This window comes from Colletes gigas, unplaced genomic scaffold, assembly GCF_013123115.1.
Source record: "Colletes gigas isolate AHSC1104 unplaced genomic scaffold, ASM1312311v1 Colletes_gigas_Sc00059, whole genome shotgun sequence".
Classification (NCBI taxonomy): Eukaryota; Metazoa; Arthropoda; class Insecta; order Hymenoptera; family Colletidae; genus Colletes; species Colletes gigas.
This window is the reverse complement of record NW_025106688.1, coordinates 354,919-379,180: the sequence shown is the minus strand read 5'-3', so window position 1 is coordinate 379,180 and position 24,262 is coordinate 354,919. Positions and strand designations below refer to the sequence as shown.

The 24,262-nt window shown below is 34.1% G+C and overlaps 2 protein-coding genes across 3 annotated transcripts; one reads left to right on the top strand and one right to left on the bottom strand.

The window, feature by feature from the left end:
- The first annotated feature begins 980 nt into the window (after positions 1-980).
- On the top strand, positions 981-19,853 carry LOC122403538 (esterase FE4-like). Its single transcript, XM_043407104.1, has 8 exons — positions 981-1,115; positions 12,428-12,716; positions 12,811-12,996; positions 13,836-14,035; positions 14,125-14,281; positions 14,358-14,684; positions 18,883-19,027; positions 19,448-19,853. Exons 1-8 carry the CDS (start codon positions 981-983, stop codon positions 19,629-19,631), a joined length of 1,623 nt encoding a protein of 540 aa, XP_043263039.1. The 3' UTR covers positions 19,632-19,853.
- Positions 19,854-20,647: 794 nt separating this feature from the next.
- On the bottom strand, positions 20,648-24,002 carry LOC122403551 (peptidyl-prolyl cis-trans isomerase-like). Of its 2 annotated transcripts, XM_043407141.1 has the most exons (4): positions 23,854-23,986; positions 23,634-23,790; positions 21,768-22,121; positions 20,648-21,565 (listed from the first exon to the last, which is right to left on the bottom strand). In XM_043407141.1, exons 2-4 carry the CDS (start codon positions 23,700-23,702, stop codon positions 21,494-21,496), a joined length of 495 nt encoding a protein of 164 aa, XP_043263076.1. In that variant the 5' UTR covers positions 23,703-23,790; positions 23,854-23,986; the 3' UTR covers positions 20,648-21,493. The 2 variants fall into 2 exon arrangements, with proteins under 2 accessions (XP_043263076.1, XP_043263075.1); XM_043407140.1 differs by having other exon boundaries at positions 23,634-24,002.
- Between the last annotated feature and the right edge of the window lie 260 nt (positions 24,003-24,262).

The following is a 24,262-nucleotide window of genomic DNA, read 5'->3' as shown; positions in this document are numbered from 1 at the left end:
GAAAACTTATAAATAAAATTAAAAAAATTTTCTGATAAATTAATATTTCTCACTATTCTTTAGAGAAGTTTGATTTTTAATTTTAAAAAACACCAACATAATTTTAAATAATATATGAAATGCTCGGTAATGTAACAATACAAATTTGATATAATACTACATATATCTTTTGAGTGAAAATAGTTTGGTCCAGTATTTGTTATCAATGTTCACCTCGACATTCTCGCGGGCCTAAGTTTAAGATCGCTGAGAAGCAAAGAGGGAAAACTGTTTCTGGTGCTGATGTAACGTTGATTCTTTTTAATTTTTGTCAAATGTATTTATGAATATCGGTTGCGAGATGAGAGGGATATGTATACATTCTCGATAATACTTACTAGTTGACTTGCGTCAATACAATACTAAACACCAATAAATACATCTTACCAATATCAATGACAGCTTTTCGATAAATTTTTGATAATACAACAGGATGTTCAGATATCGATACATGAAAATATTAACGATCGTGTCGATGGATTGATACAATCATAGAAGTCTACTATCTGATTTTTACTTGGGCAAAACATGTACATTACAATGGTTGTCGATGGTTTTCATCTTGTAAAAGAAAAAATGTCCATGAACATATCTAAATCCCTAAGCAGCTAGTGTTAACAAATGCTATCATATTCGGACATGAAGGTTGGAGGGGTCAATAAAGCTATTTAGATTACTGTATCTGGAATGTCGTTCACATTCACGATTCTTGCAAGGGTATAAATAATACATCTCATATTGCAATTTTTACATTCGCGATGTCAAGTTCGAATAAGATGAGTCTTCTTTGAAACGCTGTTGTGCTGGTATATCCGAATCTGTGTATAAATCAGAAACTATTGTAATTAAAATTAAAATCAGTTTCCGGCAGGGGTACAGATCGCCTCAAGAGCAGATCCCGTGTAGAGTGCAATAAAGTGTTATTAAGTTATAAGTCAATAATGTATAAGCCGCTGGTTACTGTAAAGGAAGGTAAAATACGAGGTGTTGTCGTTAAAAGTGTTTTAGGCCCTTCTTACATCGCTTTTCATGAGATACCTTTCGCGGCATCTCCCACTGGAAAACTCAGATTCAAGGTAACAGACATACTAAATCTACTAGTCTTATTAACACTATACTTATGGACATTAAGAGGATTTTTCTACTCTAGAACCTTAGAAAAATCGATTCTTTTTGTTTGATTTTACCGAAACCATATTTTTCGAAATGGCTGCCGTGATATCACAGACGAGGTATACGAGTTCACCCAATGTATTTTTTCGGCCCATTTTGCTGGGGCTCTAGAATTTCCGTGTCTCTCGCAACATTACTAACAGGTTACACACATGAACACAAGAGGAAGTGGGACAGAAAATGAAATTACAGAAACATTCCTGGCCACACATTATATTTTCGGTAAAGAATTTTTTTCTCGAAAATGGTTAGGATTTTGAGGGTATGTCTATTGACCAAAAATGATTGTAATTGATCCCTGTAATCGACAATAATTTTTCCAGAGTGCTTTGAAACTTTTCAATTTCGCCGAAAAATTTAGGCATTTAATCCCCCCTGTCAATTTTTACTAAAATTCGTTTTTAATTTTTAATAATTTTGTTTGACGCCCTACAGAAAAGTTGTTAAATACTTTCTTGTGGGTACTCATGAGCTCTACGCCAGAAAAAAGTTTCGTTGAAATATATTCACTATTGTAGGAGTTATGGTTGTTTGAAAATTGGACCATTTTCATGGGGTTTTTCTCACTTTACGGGGTCAAGGAATAACTTTTTCAATATTGTCAGAATTTCTACATATTCTTCACAAAAATACGCGTTATTTGCATTTTGAAACATTAAAATCCTTCAATTCGTTCAGCAGTTATAATATTTTAAAGATACCGAAATTATATTTTCGGTACGGAATTTTTTTCTCGAAAATGGTTAGGATTTCGGGGGTATGTCTATTGACCAAAAATGATTGTAATTGACTTCTACCATCGAAAATAATTTTCACCAGAGTGATTTGGAAATTTTCAATTTCGCTCCTATCAATTTTCCTTACAAATTCGTTTTTAATTTTTAGTAATTTTGTTTGACGCCCTACAGAAAAGTTGTTAAATACTTTTTTGTAGGTGCCCATGAGCTCTACTTCAGAAAAAAGTTTCGTTGAAATGTATTCACTATTGTAGGTGTTATGGTCGTTTAAAAATTGCATTTTTTAATCCGTTCCATAGTCAACTCACATGTATTTATGCACACACTACAGCTGCTGCCCATCAATACTAATTCAGTGAATAGTTTTTTAATTGACCACCATCCATGAGAAGAAGCTGCTACAATCACAGACGAGGTATATGAATAGACCTTTCACGTAATGTAATTTTTCGGCCGGAGTTTCTAGGGTCCCGGGACCCCATTACCATTTTCGTGTCACTCGCAACGTTATCAACAGATTCAGAAATTAACACAAGAGGAAGTGAGACAGAAAATAAAATTACATAAATTTTATTATTTTTTAACGGAATTAAAGCTGTAGGGTCTATCATTGGACATTAATCGATTAATTTCATTGGAGAAATCAATCGATTAAGAGTATTTAAAAATTTCAAGATTATTAAAATTCCTAAGGATGTATTTCATTGATACGTACACCGCAAATTCTCTATTTTTTATTTTAAATTGTAATACATCATTTATTAAAAAAATAACTCGGCAGAAACGTATTTGTGACTCGAAATCAGTTTAATCAGACTGTGCATCGGGGCCCCGGAAACTTCTCATTCCTCACTTTCGCACACTATGCCCAATTGTGTGTACGTGAGCTTGTTGAGTTTCGGAGGAGCCAAGAAGAACAGGCTGATACTCGCTTTCCTTCTCGCTCTTGCATCGCTGACGTCGCTTACATTTCTCGAAAGCAAGCCTGCTGGCATCGCCACCCGTTCGAATCGTCAGTAAACGACAAAAGCCATCGTGACTGACAGACCTTACATTTCTCGTAATCGGACCTGGGCGCTTTTTGAAGATTCATTGACTTTCCATACGAAGCGACCATGCGTTATATACATATACATGTTATACATGCTAGGAACTATAAGTTGTATAACTTACGTCGTATATCTACTTTCTAATAACATGGGAAAATTTTAATATATAAAAAAATGTAAGAATACTGTAGAATTTTTGCAATAGAGAATTATTGAAGGAAAATGAATTGATTATATACATATGTATATATCGGACACATCCCTCGCAAACACGCTGCAAACATTAATGAGAACAAAACTGCAAATCTGTCCTTTTTTAAAACCCCGTAACGGATCTTTGACTCGGAACTCGTCCTCTTCATTTAGCAATTATAATAAACGTAGACTCATTAAAATTCGTAAAAATAACAAAGTTATAGCCATTTAGAGGGAAGAGTACCCAACAGTTAATAATCATACCAGAAATTTTAAATGAGTTTTTCTCGAAACCATACTTTCGAAATTGGCTGACATGATATCACAAATTCATATTGATTGATGGATTTGAAATTTATAGAGACATGCCTGTATGTTAGAAATTTTGCCTTTGACGGTTCTGGGGTAAGTCCTGTGCCGTTCCTCACAGTGCTCTTACCGGAAAGTCCCACGCCTTCCCCACTCCGTGGCCAGATCCTTCAGGACAAAATCTTTATTTTTTCCAGCAGTACGACGTCAGGTCGTCTGCCTCTTTTAACTACTCTCTCTCTCCATTCATAAACAATCAATGCCTCGACACGCGCTACCTGGAGACCCAACGCGGTCGTCCGCTATCGCGTCACCCGTTTCCCAGCCTGTTTAGTCTCATTCGCTCTTTAGGCCGCATGCACCCCAAAACTCTGTCATAAATGTATCGTAGACTGAACGTCCTTCAGTGGTCCTTACATTCGACTCTCTTGGAAAATACATTGTCGCTAGCGTTTCTGGAAAACAAAAGCCGATCCCCTATTTCGGGGGAATGTCCACGCGTCGCGTCCAACCATTGTTGCCGTGGCGAAATCGACTTTTTTGCCTTCGCCTTCGAGAAAGATTAAGTAAAAGAGTTTCCTTCATTGGAAGAACAATAATTTTCCAGTCCTTTATTTTCAGTAGGGACGGTGTCAACTTCCATTCATTTTCATATGATTGATTTTAATGAGTCAGCGTTTTTTTAAATTGCTAAACAAAGAGGACAAATAGGACAGTATTCTCAAATATTTTCCGATTTAAAAATTAAAAATTACAGTGAAATTTATTCGGTTGTTTAGACCCAATAGTATTAATAGTATAAATATGTGAACGCACGTTCATAAGCATAGTAAAAAAATGTGTTTTTTTTAATAGATAAAATATGATCAAGGGGTCCTAAAACGTGTATTTCCGTAAAAAAAATTTTTGTTTCATTATGGTATTTTGCTTATACATTGTATACGCCTACATAGGTCGGAAAGTCAAAAATGCCTGGGCAGTCGAGAATCTCGGCTTAAGATTATGCGAGATCGAATTTCGGCTGTGGTAAGAGCAAGAAGGATAGACTGACATTCGCCACCTTTCTAATCCTCGAAGAGATACGAAACGCCAGAACTCATATACAAGGAGGTTGGCATTAGTGTGTGTAAGTGGTGGGGCAGCTCCCTTTGGGCACGGGTCTGCCATCTGATAATACTGCACTGTCTTTTTCAATTCCCCCCATAGTCAACTCACATGTATTTACGCACACATTCAGCTGGCTGCCCATCAATACTAATTTAGTGCCTAGTTTCTCAACTAACCGCCATCCATGAGAAGAGGCCGCTAAAATCACCTCCGAATTTTCAGGTCGGTATGGCAGCAGTGTGGCCAGATCGGGCATAATTGAGTGCATCGAAATCGACAACAGTGACGACGAACTTCCTTAGCGTCTAACGGAATGGTGGGGATAGCAGGCATACACTACCGCACGAGCCACGTGTACGTGAGCTCGGCACTTCGCACAACTTCGGCAAATCGATAAAGAACGGTAGTGTGAGCCTTTCCTTCTTGCTCTTGTAAAAGACAAAACAACTGAAATACGACCTCGCGATAAGTGGCATACGATTCCAAGTCTCGACTGCCCCAGCATTTTTACTTTCCGACCTATATGTAAGGTATAAGGAAATTTATAAAGTATCATAATGAAAAAAAATTTTGAAATTTTTTTTTAGCGGAAATACACGTTTTAGGACCCCCTGATCATATTGTGACTATTGAAAAAAAGACATTTTTTTTGTTCCTCAACGACTAATAATAAGTGAATTGCAATAACGAAAAAAAAATTTCGAAATTTTTTTTGCGGAAATACACGTTTTGGGACCCCCTGATCATATTGGGACTATTGAAAAAAACGATATTTTTTTTGTTCCTATGCTATTAACATGAATGCATTAAAAGACTAAGTGAATTTCAATAACGAAAAAAATATTTCGAAATTTTTTTTTAGCGAAAATACACGTTTTAGGACCCCCTCATCATATTGTGACTACTACAAAAAAACATATTTTTTTTTGTTCCTATGCTATTGACATGATTGCGTCTAAACGGCTGAATGAATTTCAATGAAACTTAACATTTAAGTTTTATGTTCTCGTTTTAAGGTCTCATTATATTTTAAGCGTGATCAGCTCCCATATAATGATGATTATACGTTTTTAGTTTTATAATTATTTCGATACATACACATCATTTGTAACAAATTTTTAAAGCGATTTATATAAATCTTAAGAAGGATTAAGATCAAATATATTTTTCTCCTATCTTTCCCTAGACAGGAAAAATTAAACGAAATCTTATGCCTTGCATACCTACCTAAACCACATAAAAAACGTATTCCACAAATATTTTAGAATAATGTTGTTCAAAGCAGTCTTACTCGTAAAGGGTTAATTAAGGGTTAATTAAAATGAAAAACCACTCTTAGCCAGTACCGTGCACGCTACAGAAATAGATTACTACTGACTTTTCCCACTATGTTTTTTAATAACCGTATCAAATTGTTACACACAATCAAATGTTATATATTTGACTTAACTTTACATAACAAAATAATTGTAACGATAGGTAAAAGAATAACGTGCACGCTACCGTTCAATGGAAACCACGGGAAGGTGGTGGTCACTTCCATCAGGAGGGAAATGTAAAAAATTGTTATTTCTTTGTAACATTATCACATGCCATATATTAGAACGTCTATATTCTTCTTTCCTTTTTTTTTGATTCCCCTCTAAATTCATTTCTGCAAAATGAAATATATTAAATTGACGTCTATATACTGCTATTCATTCAATAGAACTTTATTTCTAATTATTGCCTTTTAAAAACCTATGGGAACTGTGCTATATATATCTACGTCCTTTCTTCGTCCGGGCATTTCAACGGCCCATCGATGCGCGAGCAGTATAAACAAAACACTATCGCCACGTGCTCGAGCCACTTCTGTTTCTCTTGAGTCAGTTGAATTCGGTCGACGAGGACGAACATCAGGACAAATTTAAAGGTACGTGCCGTAGGTCATTCTGAGATATTTAAATTGAAAAAAAGCTTTCGCGTAATTTCTGTAATTTTCTGTTCTTTCGCTTTTCTGCTTTTATATCATGGAAACGGTTGTGAAATCGAAGAATAAGTGTAAGCGCGGTTTTTTATCTTCATGGATAAATGATCATAGGTTTAAATCATGGATACGTGCAGTACCCCATGATAGAAGTCGTTTTTATTGTACTTTATGCAATAAGTCTTATTCTTGCGGTTCCTCAAACGTGTATAGACACGGAGAATCTGGGTGTCATAAAAAAAATAGTACTTCTAAAAGGACTTTTATGCCTCAATGGCTTGAGAATGATTATTTCAAGCCATGGTTGCATAAAGTCGACGGCGACCCTTATTCGAGGTTCTGTTCGGTTTGCAACAATCAATTTTCATGTCGATTATCGACGATTTATAATCATGCAGATTCTCAGTGTCACATTGAGAATTATAAAAAGAGTAACAATAACGCAGACAATTTGAATAATAATTTTACGACGCAATCCGAAGAATCGCCTCTGTCGTTGGATGAAAGGATAAAATCCGCGGAAATCAAATTTGCCAAATTAATAGCCGAAAAAAATATTCCGTATCGAACCGCAGAGACGATTCTTGAAGTTTTCAAAGACAATTGGGCAAGATCCTGATGTCTTGAAACATATGTCGTTCGGTCGAACAAAGTGTTCAAATATTATATCAAACGTTTTGTATCCTTTAGAAACAAAACGTATTTCTAGTGTTTTACAAAACACTAAATTTTCTATTTATATTGACGAAACATCCGACTCGACCAACGAGAAATGGATGACGTTTCTTGTTCGTTATGTTGCACCCGAGACTTTGGATGTTCGAACGGAATTGGTAGAATTATTACATCTTGATGCCAGAAATTGTGGCGCAGATAATTTATTTAAAACATTTGAAATTGCCATGATAGAAAGAGAAATTCCGTTCGAAAATATTGTCGCGTTGTCATGTGACAACGCTGCTGTCATGACAGGGCGACACTCGTCCTTTATGACAAAGCTTGCAACAAAATGCAGGGACAAATTTTTGACTGTCCGCTGTTTTTTTTTTCAATTTAAATATCTCAGAATGACCTACGGCACGTACCTTTAAATTTGTCCTGATGTTCGTCCTCGTCGACCGAATTCAACTGACTCAAGAGAAACAGAAGTGGCTCGAGCACGTGGCGATAGTGTTTTGTTTATACTGCTCGCGCATCGATGGGCCGTTGAAATGCCCGGACGAAGAAAGGACGTAGATATATATAGCACAGTTCCCATAGGTTTTTAAAAGGCAATAATTAGAAATAAAGTTCTATTGAATGAATAGCAGTATATAGACGTCAATTTAATATATTTCATTTTGCAGAAATGAATTTAGAGGGGAATCAAAAAAAAAGGAAAGAAGAATATAGACGTTCTAATATATGGCATGTGATAATGTTACAAAGAAATAACAATTTTTTACATTTCCCTCCTGATGGAAGTGACCACCACCTTCCCGTGGTTTCCATTGAACGGTAGCGTGCACGTTATTGTTTTACCTATCGTTACAATTATTTTGTTATGTAAAGTTAAGTCAAATATATAACATTTGATTGTGTGTAACAATTTGATACGGTTATTAAAAAACATAGTGGGAAAAGTCAGTAGTAATCTATTTCTGTAGCGTGCACGGTACTGGCTAAGAGTGGTTTTTCATTTTAATTAACCCTTAATTAACCCTTTACGAGTAAGACTGCTTTGAACAACATTATTCTAAAATATTTGTGGAATACGTTTTTCATGTGGTTTAGGTAGGTATGCAAGGCATAAGATTTCGTTTAATTTTTCCTGTCTAGGGAAGATAGGAGAAAAATATATTTGATCTTAATCCTTCTTAAGATTTATATAAATCGCTTTAAAAATTTGTTACAAATGATGTGTATCTATCGAAATAATTATAAAACTAAAAACGTATAATCATCATTATATGGGAGCTGATCACGCTTAAAATATAATGAGACCTTAAAACGAGAACATAAAACTTAAATGTTAAGTTTCATTGAAATTCATTCAGCCGTTTAGACGCAATCATGTCAATAGCATAGGAACAAAAAAAAAATATGTTTTTTTGTAGTAGTCACAATATGATGAGGGGGTCCTAAAACGTGTATTTCCGCTAAAAAAAAATTTCGAAATATTTTTTTCGTTATTGAAATTCACTTAGTCGTTTAATGCATTCATGTTAATAGCATAGGAACAAAAAAAAATATCGTTTTTTTCAATAGTCACAATATGATCAGGGGGTCCCAAAACGTGTATTCCCGCTAAAAAAAAATTTCGAAATTTTTTTTCATTATGATACTTTATAAATTTCCTTATACCTTACATATAGGTCGGAAAGTAAAAATGCTGGGGCAGTCGAGACTTGGAATCGTATGCCACTTATCGCGAGGTCGTATTTCAGTTGTTTTGTCGTTTACAAGAGCAAGAAGGAAAGGCTCACACTAGCGTTCTTTATCGATTTGCCGAAGTTGTGCAAAGTGCCGAGCTCACGTACACGTGGCTTGTGCGGTAGTGTATGCCTGCTATCCCCACCATTCCGTTAGACGCTAAGGAAGTTCGTCGTCACTGTTGTCGATTTCGATGCACTCAATTATGCCCGATCTGGCCACACTGTATGGCAGTCAGATTCGGCCGCGAAAGTCCATAAGGTGAAAGGTCTATTCATATATCTCGTCTGTGGTGATCGTAGCACCGTAGAATATGTAGATACATGTAAATACATGTGAGTTGACTATGGGAGGGATTGAAAAAGACAGTGCAGTATGATCAGACGGCAGACCTGTGCCCAAAGGGAACTGCCCCTCCACTTACACACACTAATGCCAACCACCTTGTATATGAGTTCTGGCGTTTCGTATAGCTTCGTGGATTCGAGAAAGGCGGCGAATGTGAGTCTATCCTTCTTGCTCTCAACACAGCTGAAATTCGATGTCGCATAATCTCGAGCCGAGATTTTCGACTGCCCAGGCATTTTTGACTTTCCGACCTATGTAGGCGTATATAAGCAAAAACCATACTGAAACAAAAATTTCAAAAATTTTTTTACGGAAATAGACGTTTTCGGACCCCCTGATCATATTTTAACTATTAAAAAAAAGACATTTTTTTACTATGCTAATGGACGTGCGTTCATATATTTATACTATTAATACAATTGGGTCTGAACAACCAAATGAATTTCAATATTATTTTAAATTTTTAAATCTGAAAAAATTTTAAAATACTGCCCTATTTGTCCTCTTTGTTTAGCAATTTAAAAAAACGCTGACTCATAAAAATCAATCATACGAAAATGAATGGAATTTGAGACCGCCCCTACTGAAAATGAAAGACTGGAAAATTTTTCTTCTTTCAATGAAGGAAACTCTTTTGCTTAATCTTTTTCGAAGGCGAAGGCAAAACAGTCGATTTCGCTACGGCAACAATGGTTGGACGCGACGCGTGGACATTCCCCCGAAATAGGGGATCGGTTTTTGTTTTCCAGAGACGCTAGCAGCAATATATTTTCCAAGAGAGTCAAAGGTAAGGGCCAGTGAAGGACGCCCAGTCTACGATACATTTATGACAGAGTTTTGGGGTGCATGCGGCCTAAAGAGCGAATGAGACTAAACAGGCCTGGAAACGGGTGACGCGATAGCGGACGACCGCGTTGGGTCTCCAGGTAGCGCGTGTCGAGGCATTGATTGTTTATGAATAGAGAGAGAGAGTAGTTAAAAGAGGCAGACGACCTGACGTCGTACTGCTGGAAAAAATAAAGATTTTGTCCTGAAGGATCTGGCCACGGAGTGGGGACGGCGTGGGACTTTCCGGTAAGAGCACTGTGAGGAACGGACTTACCCCAGAACCGTCAAAGGCAAAATTTCTAACATACAGGCATGTCTCTATAAATTTCAAATCCATCAATCAATATGAATTTGTGATATCATGTCAGCCAATTTCGAAAGTATGGTTTCGAGAAAAACTCATTTAAAATTTCTGGTATGATTATTAACTGTTGGGTACTCTTCCCTCTAAATGGCTATAACTTTGTTATTTTTACGAATTCTAATGAGTCTACGTTTATTATAATTGCTAAATGAAGAGGACGAGTTCCGAGTCAAAGATCCGTTACGGGGTTTTAAAAAAGGACAGATTTGCAGTTTTGTTCTCATTAATGTTTGCAGCGTGTTTGCGAGGGATGTGTCCGATATATACATATGTATATAATCAATTCATTTTCCTTCAATAATTCTCTATTGCAAAAATTCTACAGTATTCTTACATTTTTTTATATATTAAAATTTTCCCATGTTATTAGAAAGTAGATATACGACGTAAGTTATACAACTTATAGTTCCTAGCATGTATAACATGTATATGTATATAACGCATGGTCGCTTCGTATGGAAAGTCAATGAATCTTCAAAAAGCGCCCAGGTCCGATTACGAGAAATGTAAGGTCTGTCAGTCACGATGGCTTTTGTCGTTTACTGACGATTCGAACGGGTGGCGATGCCAGCAGGCTTGCTTTCGAGAAATGTAAGCGACGTCAGCGATGCAAGAGCGAGAAGGAAAGCGAGTATCAGCCTGTTCTTCTCGGCTCCTCCGAAACTCAACGAGCTCACGTACACACAATTGGGCATAGTGTGCGAAAGTGAGGAATGAGAAGTTTCCGGGGCCCCGATGCAGTCTGATTAAACTGATTTCGAGTCACAAATACGTTTCTGCCGAGTTATTTTTTTAATAAATGATGTATTACAATTTAAAATAAAAAATAGAGAATTTGCGGTGTACGTATCAATGAAATACATCCTTAGGAATTTTAATAATCTTGAAATTTTTAAATACTCTTAATCGATTGATTTCTCCAATGAAATTAATCGATTAATGTCCAATGATAGACCCTACAGCTTTAATTCCGTTAAAAAATAATAAAATTTATGTAATTTTATTTTCTGTCTCACTTCCTCTTGTGTTAATTTCTGAATCTGTTGATAACGTTGCGAGTGACACGAAAATGGTAATGGGGTCCCGGGACCCCAGAAACTCCGGCTGAAAAATTACATTACGTGAAAGGTCTATTCATATATCTCGTCTGTGCAATCACCTCCGAATTTTCAGGTCGGTATGGCAGTCAGATTGGGCCGCGAAAATCCATAAGGTGAAAGGTCTACTCGTATACCTCGTCTGTGGTGATAGCTCAAGTTCTATAGGACCGATTTAGAGTGCTCAAGGTCACGCGAAGGACATACATTAGAGAAACCCAAATGCATCTTTTCATTTATAAAATTTTCTTTCACAAGATTCTTCTTTAGAAACCATTCAAATGTTATCATTAAAAGCGAAGGAAATATTTAGCTGGCCTGCTTCAGCTTGGATACCCCGTATACTCATACCTTTACGTTAATTAAATTGAACGAAAATTGCCAAGAAATAATAATTACGAGTTCTATAACTCAATTATTAATGTATGCAGGCTACTTTATAGTCACGATTTGCAAGTTGTTCTCTTTTGAGTCGTGTCGTTTTCGCGGTAAGGATTTTTCATATTACGGATCAAATGTTTAAAAAAGAAGCGACAGAATACACGCCAGATTCTGGCTAACGATAAATATGAATCTAAACAAAAACGTCAATATATTGCTGACTACCTGGCAAAACGCAAAGAACGTGGTCCCTTTTCGATAAGTATGACCTCTTCGGTCCCGAGTAACGCAGTAACGCTTAAGGTTGGAGCATCAACTTTTTAAACGACTTTCGTATAAAGCCCCTATAGGGCAGTATGATTTTCGCGTATGATTTCAAAGACAAAATTCAACCGAAAATGTACATTTTCGTAAAATAGGATCCACTACCACCTGCACTATGGACGGGTATAAGAAACGCCACCGTGTGTACCGGGAAAATTTGTACACAAGCAGTAGACTATCCACCTTACAATATTATCGGAGAAGAGGATTGTCTTTATCTCAATGTTTATACAAATTCTCTTAGTCAATCAAAGCCAGTCATGTTTTGGATTCATGGCGGCGGATTCGTAGCAGGAACTGCAAGTTACAGACTGATAAGGCCTGACTACTTACTTGAGAAAGACGTCGTCATAGTCGCAGCTAATTATAGATTGGGAGCATTCGGTTAGTTGGACTATTGCTTTGAAATCAATAACTAAATTTTATTTCATTTATCGAGCGACATTAACACCGAATCGTAACACTTGCAATTTTAAAGGTTTCTTGAATTTGGGGCATCGAGACGCGCCCGGAAACCAGGGCCTAAAAGACCTAATTGTAGCTTTGCAATGGGTCAAACAGAATATTGCCAAATTTGGAGGCGACCCTAACAATGTCACGATTTTCGGCCAGAGCGCTGGAGGTGTATTAGCTCATGCTTTAACTGTATCGCCAAAAGCAAAAGGTACATTTATCAATTTATATCAGCCATTTTGACTCCGGATCCATTTTGAACCGAATTTGAATTTCGTTAATTCATATTTCTGTGCAAGGTTTTCGAATTTCTGCATTATTGTATTTGTAAATTCCTTATTTTTATGATTTTGTGTATTACTATGGTTATTCGGTAAAAACTAAAATAAACTGTTCAATGTTAATGAAAAATAAATTCAGGATTCGACGTTCTTCCATAACTTGGCATAAAAAATATAGCATTGCTCTACCCGTAAAAAAAAGAAATACACAACAGTCGGGCTATTTACTATATTTAATTTGTACGCGATTGTAAGTATGCGCTGCATCGAACAAGTTTACTACATACAGGGTATTTGACCACCCCTGGGGAAAATTTTATTGGGAGATTCTAGAGGCCAAAATGAGGCGAAAATCAAGAATACCAATTTCTTAATTGAAGCTTCGTTAAAAAGATTTTCATGTTTAAAGTTCCGCCTGTAGAACGGCAATCTGTGAACAGCTACGTACGCGCGATAGTGGTTCTCACTCAGCATGAGAAACACTACTTACAGACTTATCAGCAGCCTTACAGTTTTCTGAGTGATAACCACTATCGCGCCTACGCAGCTGTTCGCAGATTGCCGTTCTACAGGCGGAACTTTAAACGTTAATAACTTTTTAACGAAGCCTCGACCAACAAATTTGTATTCTTGATTTTCGTCTTATTTTTATTAAAACTTTTCCCGGAAGTGGCCGAACACTCTGTTTAAGTGTGGTCTGTGGCTGGCAGTTTTTCAACCAAATAGCGAATAATAATCTGATGAACGAAATTTTCTTCTCTTTCTTCAGGACTCTTTCATAAAACGATCTTACAAAGTGGATTCTTGACGTGTCCCTGGGGTTTCGACCAAAGTCGTCCAGAGCGCGGTTTCAAGCTTGCGTCACTTCTTGGAATAAAGTCAACGGACCCCGAGGAAGTTGTCGAAATGCTGCGAAAGCTGTCCGATAAGGATATCACCAAAGCTACTTCTTCCATTCTCACTGAACAGGCAAAAAATGTTTTCTCATTACTGCGTCCCACGACAATCGTACAACTCATTCTAACATATCAACTCAAGTTTCTTTTATTGTTTTGCAGGAAATGAATATCTTTAACATGCCGTTTGGCGTGAATTATGACGAAATAGCCGAAAATCCCGTTTTACCAGCACCGATCGAACAATTATGGTCGAACGATATTAATATTCCCATTATGAGCGGACTTGTGTCGTACGAAGGCATTATGTTTTTCTATGGTGATTTTTCTCCAACAGAATATTTCAACGGCTGAAAGAGTTGGTCGTATTCATTTTATTTGTTTCTTTCTTTCAGAGCAAGGAATAGACGCGATCAAAACTTATAATTATTATCTGCCCGAGTACGTAAAAATCTTAGGGGATTTGAAAAACTTAGGACCAACGGAGATCGAAGAATTATTCCAGTGCATCAAGGATCGATATTTCAATGGGAAGCCAATTACCACGGACAAACTACTCAGATTTATGCACTTCATAACAGATATTTATTTCGGAATCCCGTTGAAATTATACATCGAGGATCGCGTGAAGAGAACGTCCACGCCCAATTACGTCTATAGGTTTTCGTATTTTGGGAAAGAGAGAACGTTCACGGATCTTCGGATAAAACGTCATATCAAAGGTAATTGTACAGTAAGGAGCAAAACTGAACACACATACGACATTTAAAAAAAAATAATTTTTTATTCAATATTCGCATACTAGAATACAAAAACGACAAAATACTTAGTATTATTTACAATCTTCTGGCTCTTCAAAACAAATTAAAATTTGTGATACCATTATTATTCCGTTTCGTACAATTTTTTTTTCGTGTAGTCAGTTTTGCACCGCAACTAATTTTCAGTAAACATTTCGAATTTTGGTACACTTGATATTTTATTCATAAACCTTTAACCTTGATAATTGCTTCAGTATGTTTAGACATACAGGTAACCCTCCTATAACACGGTAGATAGGTTCCTAGAAAATGCCATGTTGTGTGAAACCGTGTTATATGAGACCCAAAGCCAGTACAAAAAGGGGGGTTACGTTCCGAAAATTTATTAAAAACAAATATTTTTTTTAATTCTACATAAGTAACTTAATTTTTATGAAAAATATAAATGTATGTATATGATAGTTTAGAATATGCACTCAGTATTTATATACGTGGATGTAGAAGGATTTCACACAGTCAGACACGTTTTCCAGTTATCAATTTATCACAACGTACTTTTTAAATATAGTATACAGTTTGTAACAGTGCTGCCAAAATTGACATTCTTACAAGTGATACCAACATTGTATTCCAATATAACAACAGTACAACACAAAACAAAAGATATTATTTTAATTTAACACAACCTTAATTTAATAAATTATAATTTGTTTATATATTTTCATGTAAAGCCACTATAGTTCATTATTCCTTCGCGTCATTACTTTGAGGTAATTTAGTTTTTAAATTTGTTAAGCAAAAATCATATTATCCAGTGCTGTAGAAGTACAGTGTTGTACAAAGGTTTTCGCAATTTTCTTATTATGTTAAAACGAAACCGTGTTATCAGATGCCGTGTTGTAGGAGGGTTCTCGCAATTTATGAATCATGTTATAGGATGCCGTGTTGTAGAAGGGCTACATATACTTCATACATTTTCGTGATACTCTGGTGTAATAAAATACCATTGTTCTTGTACTCTATGACACGAATCAGTTATCGTTATTGAGAGAGTACTATATTTATTTTTCAATTTCATTTTTAAGTATGCCCAGACATTTTCAATCGGGTTTATGTCTGGGCCTTAAGCAGGCCATTCTTCATGCTATTCGCACAATGCCTAGGAGTGTTGCCATGTTGGAATACAACATCACACTCTAGTACCAACATATTTTCAATTGTTTCTAGTAAATTTTTTTCTAAAATATCCTTATACATATACTAGTTCACCGTACCTTCTATTCAATGTGCTGAACCTACACCGTACGCAGTAATACATCCCTATACTGTAAGTGAACAACCACCAAATTTAATTGTTTGCTTCAGATGGCACGGTAAAAGAGATTCGTCTTGCTTTTTCCAACACCAACAATAATTTTTGATTAGTTGGAAATAATTCCTTTTTGTCCATTGCTCCATATTCCAGCTTAAATGTTTTTTTGAAAAATTCAGTCGAGCCTTGACATTCTTTTTTGATAGGGTAGATATTTTTTCTTCTCAATTGCTGTAAAATTGGTTTCTTTTAATGCTCTTCGAGCTGTCCACTTATTAGTGTCCTTTCCAATATCACTTTCTAATAGCTTTGCAGTCATTGATGCTATTGTTGCAATTTCTGAAGTAACATATCTTGTCAATCTTCTCTTGTTCTGACAAGATAGTAATTTTGAATGGCTTCCAAAAGATGCTGGGACTTCATTACATTTTCTCCGTATTTTATGTACAACTTCCTGACTGACAGCAAATTTTCTAATAATTACTTGCATTGATAAACTCAATTTTGATTGGAAAATGATATTATTCTTTATATCTTTAGAAATGGTTTCATGACATCATATTGATGCTATTCTATTGCACCAGAGTATTGCGAAAATGTAATATTAAGTATGTTTAAATGTATTGAAGTAATTATCCAGGTTGAAGGTTTATGGATGAAATATTGAGTGTACCAAAATCTGAAATGTTTACTCAAAATTAGTTGAGGTGCAAAACCGACTACACAAACAAAAATTCTACGAAGCGAAATAATAATGATATCACAAATATTAAATTTGTTTTGAAAAGCAGAAGGATTGTAGATAATACTAAGTATTTTGTTTCTTTTGTATTCTACATGCAAATATTGAATAAAAAATTATTTTTGTTACTGTATATTATTTTGAATACAAAAACAAAATGATGGCTATGGATTAACTCATTTGCATCGTACAAAATTCAGTAACTACAGTGCGTATCATAAATATACCAACCCCTTAAAATGTAAGGAATTTGATCTTTTGGAATTAAATTAAGCTATAATAGTAGTTTCTATTCCTTGATAATACTATAAAAATAAATATTCAAAAGCAGTTCCATTTGTTTGTTGTGATTAATAACTTAAATTATGAAAATACTGTTTAATCTGTGTTTCATAAATATATCAATTATAAACAAAACTCATTTTATTTTAAATCTTATGTACGAAAACAAAAATTTAATAATTTATTACGTTTCCACCATTACGAATTATATCGAAAATTCGATTTTGAATACTTGCAATAAGGTTTTTTTATAATATTTTTATCTATATTATTCCAGGCTTCAATAATTGCAAGTTTTAATTCTTGTACATTCGCAAATTTTTGATTATTGCAAAAGATGCGCCTAACTAAAATTTCCCACAAATCTTCAATAGAGTTGACATCAGGGGAACGTGTAGAACAGTTTAAAAGAGGTATATTATTTTCTGCAAACCAGTTCAACGTATGGGTTGATCTATGAATCGCTGCATTGTGCATAAAAATTAAATTTTGATCATCGTTTTCTGCATCAAAGGGTTTTAAATAATTTTCTAACATATTTGCGTAATCCATGCTCTGCATTTTACTTGAAATAAAACTTATGGAACTTTTGCCATGGATTGAGAAGCACGCCCAAATCATCACTGATCCACCGCCAAAATTGTATTTAGAGAAGTGTTTTACTTCCTTTCGTATACAGGGTGTTTGGCCACCTCTGGGAAAAATTTTAATGGGAGATTCTAGGGGCCAAAATAAGACGAAAATCAAGAATACCAATTTGTTTTAGGGAGTTTTTCTCACTTTTCGGTGTCAAGGAACGACTTTTTCAATATTGTTAGAATTTCTACACATTCTCCACTAAAATACGCGTTGTTTGCATTTTGAAAAATTAGAATCCTCCAATCGGTTCTGGAGTTATGACATTTTAAAGATTCGCATGAAATTTCGGAGAATCATTTCTGTTCTGGTCAGACATCGTTTAGAAATTTTTTTTTCGAAACTGCGTAGGATTTCGGGATATGTCTATTCACCAAAAATGCTTGTAATTGACCCCTATAACTAAATATAATTTTTTTCTCAAAAGTGGGTAGGATTTCAGAGGTATGTATATTCACAAAAAATGGTTGTAATTGAGCCCCGCGACCAAAAATAATTTTTTCAGAATGATTTGAAGTCTAATTTAATTTTTTAATTTAATTTTTTAATAACTTTTTAATGAAGCCTCAGTCAAGAAATTGATATTCTTGATTTTCGACATATTTTGGTCTCTAGAATCTTCCATTAAAATTTTTCCCAGGGGTGGCCGAACACTGTATATTATTCTGAAGTGCCGCATCATCATAATCTTTTTCTAATCTTTCAAAATATTTAAATATAGACGGGTTGGTATATTTATGATACGCACTGCATTTACAATGTGAATGAAATACACGTATCAAAATGATGCAAATGAGTTAAGGGAGGGAGCTAAAAGCTACGTTTTTCCCAATACTCCACGAAAAAGTTATTTTAGATTTGCTAACGTTTCTTCAATACGTTAAATCATTTTTTAAATCTTGATTTCAAAGTATTTACACATTCCATTTTGTTACAATGATCGGTCGTTTAGATAGTCAAAGGTCTGATAATCAACATTCTACTGTAGTTAAAATTTGTCAACGTTAGATAAGTTCCGATATGGAATCAGTACAAAACCGATATTAGTAGAAAATTAGAACCGAAACCAGAACTGATATCATAACAGTTTTGCAACCTTACTCGAAAGCTTTGATTTGGCCTCGTGAGGCGAACACGATACGTATTTAGAAATTAAAACATAAATAACATTATAAAAAAACGTTTAGGAGCATCTCACATGGACGAACTGGCATATTTGTTTTACTCGCCTCTTTGCAAAGCCGAAAACCCTGAACCGCCTGCAAGTGGCACAACAGACAGAATTATAATTGAACGTCTAACCACGTTGTGGACCAACTTTGCTAAAACAGGGTAAGTTCCGTTTCCACACTCTACCTTTAACATAAAACACATAAATTCTGTTAACATTAACATTCAAATTAAAATTAATATTACTAACTTATAACTTATAGTTAATTACATATACTCAAAATAATCTCTATAAAGCTACCTATTGCTAAACCAACCATAGAAAACAATTCTGTCTTTATTCTATATTGCCTCTCTCTTTGGTATTAATTGTTCTCTTCCATTGCACTTTTACCTTGCCTTTTCTTTCCAACTTGATTATCCACTCCTTTCCTAATAATATTCTTTTAATATGGTCTTGCAATCTCCTTGATTCTTCCTTAAACTTACTTCCCCTCTTTGATCTCATTTTCCAATTTGTACCAGTTCAATTGAATATTTTTACTATAATACGCTATAATTTATCCACTGTTTGTAATATAGAAATCCAACTCCATCCGACGATAACGTTATCAAGACTAGTTGGAAATCCACGACGAAGGATGAGTTCCATTACTTAGCAATCGATGAAGAGCTTGAGTTATTAACCAAGAAATCGGATCTATCAGTAAATTTAGTAAACAATCTCGACCATTTCACAGTGAAAACAGATTTCAGAGATAAGTAATTACGCGAAACGCTCGTAAGATTATATGCTAATGGTGATAAAACTACGGCTCTTCTAGACCCTTACTGCGGCTCCAGTATACTTACACAATTTGTTGAATCGTTCACAATTAACAAATCGACATAACGCAATTAATACAGTGGGCAATTACTGAATACGAATTGAATTTTAAACAATTAGCGTCACGATTACAAATTTACAACCTTCTACCAGCACAAGTAACGAAAGAAAAAATATTAATATGTATTTACATAAAAAAAAAAAAATTAATTTATGATAAACTTATTTTCTTAAAAAGATATTTTTCCCAGATGGTCTTCTTTACATACCTACCCAAAACTCGTTCTTTACAGTGGCATTCTTATTCGGTGACGTCTATGTTAGGCGATTTTTGGAATAAATTATTACTATTTGTCTAACTAAAGAGATTTAAAAATATTTCTCATGCGTTTAACCATCTTTCGTATACAAAACATTTGGATAAACTGAATCATGTTTACACCAAGGAGAAGCCTATAAAATAATATTTTAGTTCACAATCACTATTTGACCTAAGGTCAAACCAGCACTGATTAGAATATTCATATTATTGTTTTATCTAAGGGCTCCTGTATTTTTATCTCAGTATTAGTTTCACTTATAATGTGTTTGACAATACTATACTCCAATAATGAGAAATAATTTTTTTATTATGTATTATACATATATGTATAATTAAATGCCATACGAATAATATCGTATTTGGTCTTATTTTAATCAGAAAACTTCAAATACGTTGGTAAAATTCACTTAAAAAAAAAAAAGAAATAAAAAAGTTCCATCTTTGCATTAATATTGTTTCGACGATATATTTTTTAAATCACCTTACTCTCGACCATCTCTTTTCTTCGTTTGCCATCCTCTTCCACGTTCGACAAAAGATAGAAGATATGAATCAATATTTTCATTGGGTAAGTGCAAAGCTTGAATCCCAAAATTTTTGCATTTATCAGTGTAAGCGCTAGAAAATCACAACAATGCTTCTGAAAACAATTTTATTTTATAGAAATCCGTTGCAACTACATCCTTCGTTCAACGTTGGTGTTACATCAGTGTAAGATAGAATTATAATCTAGAGGCATTACCTGACATTACAATTCCGATTAATCAAACGCATGTTATCAATCATTCTGTCCTGAGGGGAAAAAGGTGTATACACATAAAATGTTCAAGATTATATGAGCATACTTTTCATGGATCTACATATAAAAGAAAGATAAAATCTACACAATAAGATAAAATATTGTAACTTTGCAGAGGAATCGCATTGTACAATAATTATGTAACACTCACTACTCGTGGACTTTAGAAATTTAAATGCTTGTTAATTTTATTCTTAACAGATATTGAAATTTGAATAGTATACACACAAACAATTATTTTATGAAATGCACTTTTCATATATGTACATTCTAATGTGCCATACCACTTAATACCATTAAAAGAGGAGTATTATATGGAAGAATGAAGATCTAACATTTTTTTAACTGTCTCATATTCCATTTTAGTATACAAGATGTGTGCTGCTTATTAGAGATAAGAATAAAAATGAAATTGAACAATTATTTCTGGAAAAAGATGGTAATAAATTCTAGCTCACAGTGTACTTAAACGTCAATTATTTATAATAAAAAATAGCATAATGCAAGTGATTTGTTGTTTCAACTTGATAAAGTATACTTCTTTACGTAGAGAATTAAATTGATAGCATTGAAGACAAAAGATGACGACTGGAATGAATGTATCATATAATAAAGACAGCAACAGTTGTATGCGCAACAGCTAAATAAAAATGCAGTTATTACAGTATCTAGTTGAACGATCTACAGTTCTCCACAGTCAGCTATCACAATCTTCTTTGAAGTCTTCCCGCTTTCAGATCCCATTGCCTCCAACTATAGCAAAAATAAAACAAATATTGAATTTTAATTATGACAAATATGTATTACACGAATTTACTAATATTTTCAATTACTCTAAAACGTTAATTATTATCATTGGAAAATTTCAAAATTAATTTATAATAAAATTTTATCTTTTTTTTTATGATAAAAAAAAGCAAATAAAAAATAAGATATAAAGAAGGCAATTACATACTTTTCTAAATACATCCATTCCTTCAACAACCTTTCCAAATACAACATGTTTGCCATCGAGCCAACTAGTCTTGCCACTGGTAATGAAAAACTGGCTACCATTAGTATTTGGACCAGCGTTTGCCATAGAAAGAATACCAGGTTCGGTGTGCTTCAATACAAAGTTTTCATCGTCAAATCTTTGACCATAAATAGATTTTCCACCAGTGCCATTATGATTGGTGAAATCGCCACCTTGGCACATAAAAGTTGGAATCACTCTGTGGAAGCTACTTCCTTTGTAGCCAAAGCCCCTGTCACCAGTACAAAGGGCACGGAAATTTTCGGAGGTCTTTGGGACAACATCGCTTCTTAACTGAAAGTTAAATGAATATATTCTAAAAAAGTTACAATACATAAAGTAGTTTTTAACACTAGATTTACAGAAGCCATCAATTTAACGCGTAAATATTATTTTTTAACAACTTATGTTGAATTTGATTAATGCAATGGCATGAATACATAATCTAATTAAAAGAAAAATCATATTTTAAGGTAATCGTTAACATAAAAGGTATCAATAGATGTATGTGCGATCAGTGCCTGTAAATCTAGTGTTAATGTATGTCAATTATATTGCTGACCTAATGTAACGCAAAATGAAAGATAAATTTTCAAATATCAACTAATAAATATGTTTTCTATTAATCCATTATAATATAAACAAAATAACATTACGTAACACACTATAAACTTAAATTATAATTATAATATAAATTATTTTGATTCTTACTCGAAATAATTTATTTAAAATATATCTAAACCAGAATATATTTTGACATGGTAAATGTAAAGATTAAGATAATATTTTAAATGTACCGTAAGGACTTCAAAAATGACATAATATTAGTTGAATATTCAAAAAGTATTATTATATTCTTTTATGCTTTTAACTTCTAAAATTCCGAAATATTTGGAATAATTTGTAGCAATGAAAATATGGTTAAAACAAACAGTTATCCAGAAATGAAACAAATTTTTAAAAAAGTGTCCAAAAATCTGTCCAGAAATACTTATAAATTGACCTTGATGGAAATTACAAGAATCGTGTAAATGAATTTTACGTTTAAAATTGTTTTATTCTGATTTTAATTAGCGATGATAAATAACATCGTGTAATTTAATAAAATATAATAATATAATCTAAATAATGAATCTTTTAAGCCACATCATGTGGACTTAATATGCTTATTGAAGCAGATAAATTTACTATTTATATAACAATATATATATACATATGCACATTATCAATAACTAAACTTCTAGCGTACAATAATTAATTTTCCAATCCTAACTAGAAATAATTTTTTCTCCACTACAATCCCTATCTTGTTCACAAATTTCATATATATATATATAATTTTTTTTTTATTTACTATTTTCAATCGAAAAAAAATATATTATATTATTACACTTAAATATGGTACTCGAAATTATCAGAGTAAATGATAAAAAGTTATATGTTGTAATTTACATCTTGAATTTTCACCTGTAGAGGATGCGTAATCAAACATGTCAGCATCAATCGGTGAATGGAAAATTTTATGATCGAGTAGGAATTCAAGTGCGTTGGTAACATAATACAAACTATAAGACCGCGTGTTTTTGCTAAACCTAAATCTTTATGCAAGAAAAATACCTTATTTTTAACGCGTACCGTAATAATTTAAAAAAATGTATATTAAATGGTTCTATGAAAAATTCAAGTCGAAAATCGAATAGCACAACCGGCTTCCAAGAAAATCCAAGATGGCCAGTCATGCCGGGATCGTAGCGACAATATGTTTAAGAAATGAAAAACCCCTTAATTGGGAAGAAACTTGCTCACCTCCATCACGATTCGACCCACAGGCTTGTCGTTCGCATTCATATCGAAGAAAACACGTGGCAAACCCATTTTCTCGGCAACAGCGGCGAATGTTCGTACGAGCAATGCAAAAGACGATCGTCTCGGGCGGGCGGTGGCTCCCAAATGGCTCAAATGGCTGAAGGTCGAATCAATTGACAGCCGGCGGATCAATTTCAACGCCATGTTCAAATATTCTTACCTTTGAGATCAATCTCAATCGACTCAATCTTTTTTCCTACCCTGTAATATATTCTCTATTATATTTTTAAGAGAATCAATTTATTTTGTATGATTATTATGTAACGCAATGGTGATTTTCAGTTTCCCATCGACGGTTATTGAATGAACAAACGTGCTTCCTACTTCTGACCAATCCAGTGCACATTTTCTGAGCTCGTACGAAACAACCAATCGCGTGCCGTGTTCCTAACTCTCCCGAATAAACTAAGCACGTAAATTATATTGTAAAAAAATTTACGATAAAGATAAAACTATAAAACTAGAGAATCGTGTAAATTATATCTATAAATTTATTTCTAGTTGCAATACTTTTATATTTTCGTCATTTGTTTGTTTAACGCAATAAATTTTATACACTTCCGTAGAAT

Bases quoted from the DNA above. Each gene is read 5' to 3' on its own strand.
- LOC122403538 (XM_043407104.1), top strand. From the start codon at position 981: ATGTATAAGCCGCTGGTTACTGTAAAGGAAGGTAAAATACGAGGTGTT. The intron at 12,717-12,810 runs GTTAGTTGGACT...GCAATTTTAAAG, and splicing joins TTATAGATTGGGAGCATTCG to GTTTCTTGAATTTGGGGCAT. The intron at 12,997-13,835 runs GTACATTTATCA...CTCTTTCTTCAG, and splicing joins TGTATCGCCAAAAGCAAAAG to GACTCTTTCATAAAACGATC.
- LOC122403551 (XM_043407140.1), bottom strand. From the start codon at position 23,837: ATGGCGTTGAAATTGATCCGCCGGCTGTCAATTGATTCGACCTTCAGC. The intron at 22,122-23,633 runs GTGAGCAAGTTT...TTTAACTTTCAG, and splicing joins TGGGTCGAATCGTGATGGAG to TTAAGAAGCGATGTTGTCCC. The intron at 21,566-21,767 runs GTATGTAATTGC...TTTTTGCTATAG, and splicing joins GAATGGATGTATTTAGAAAA to TTGGAGGCAATGGGATCTGA.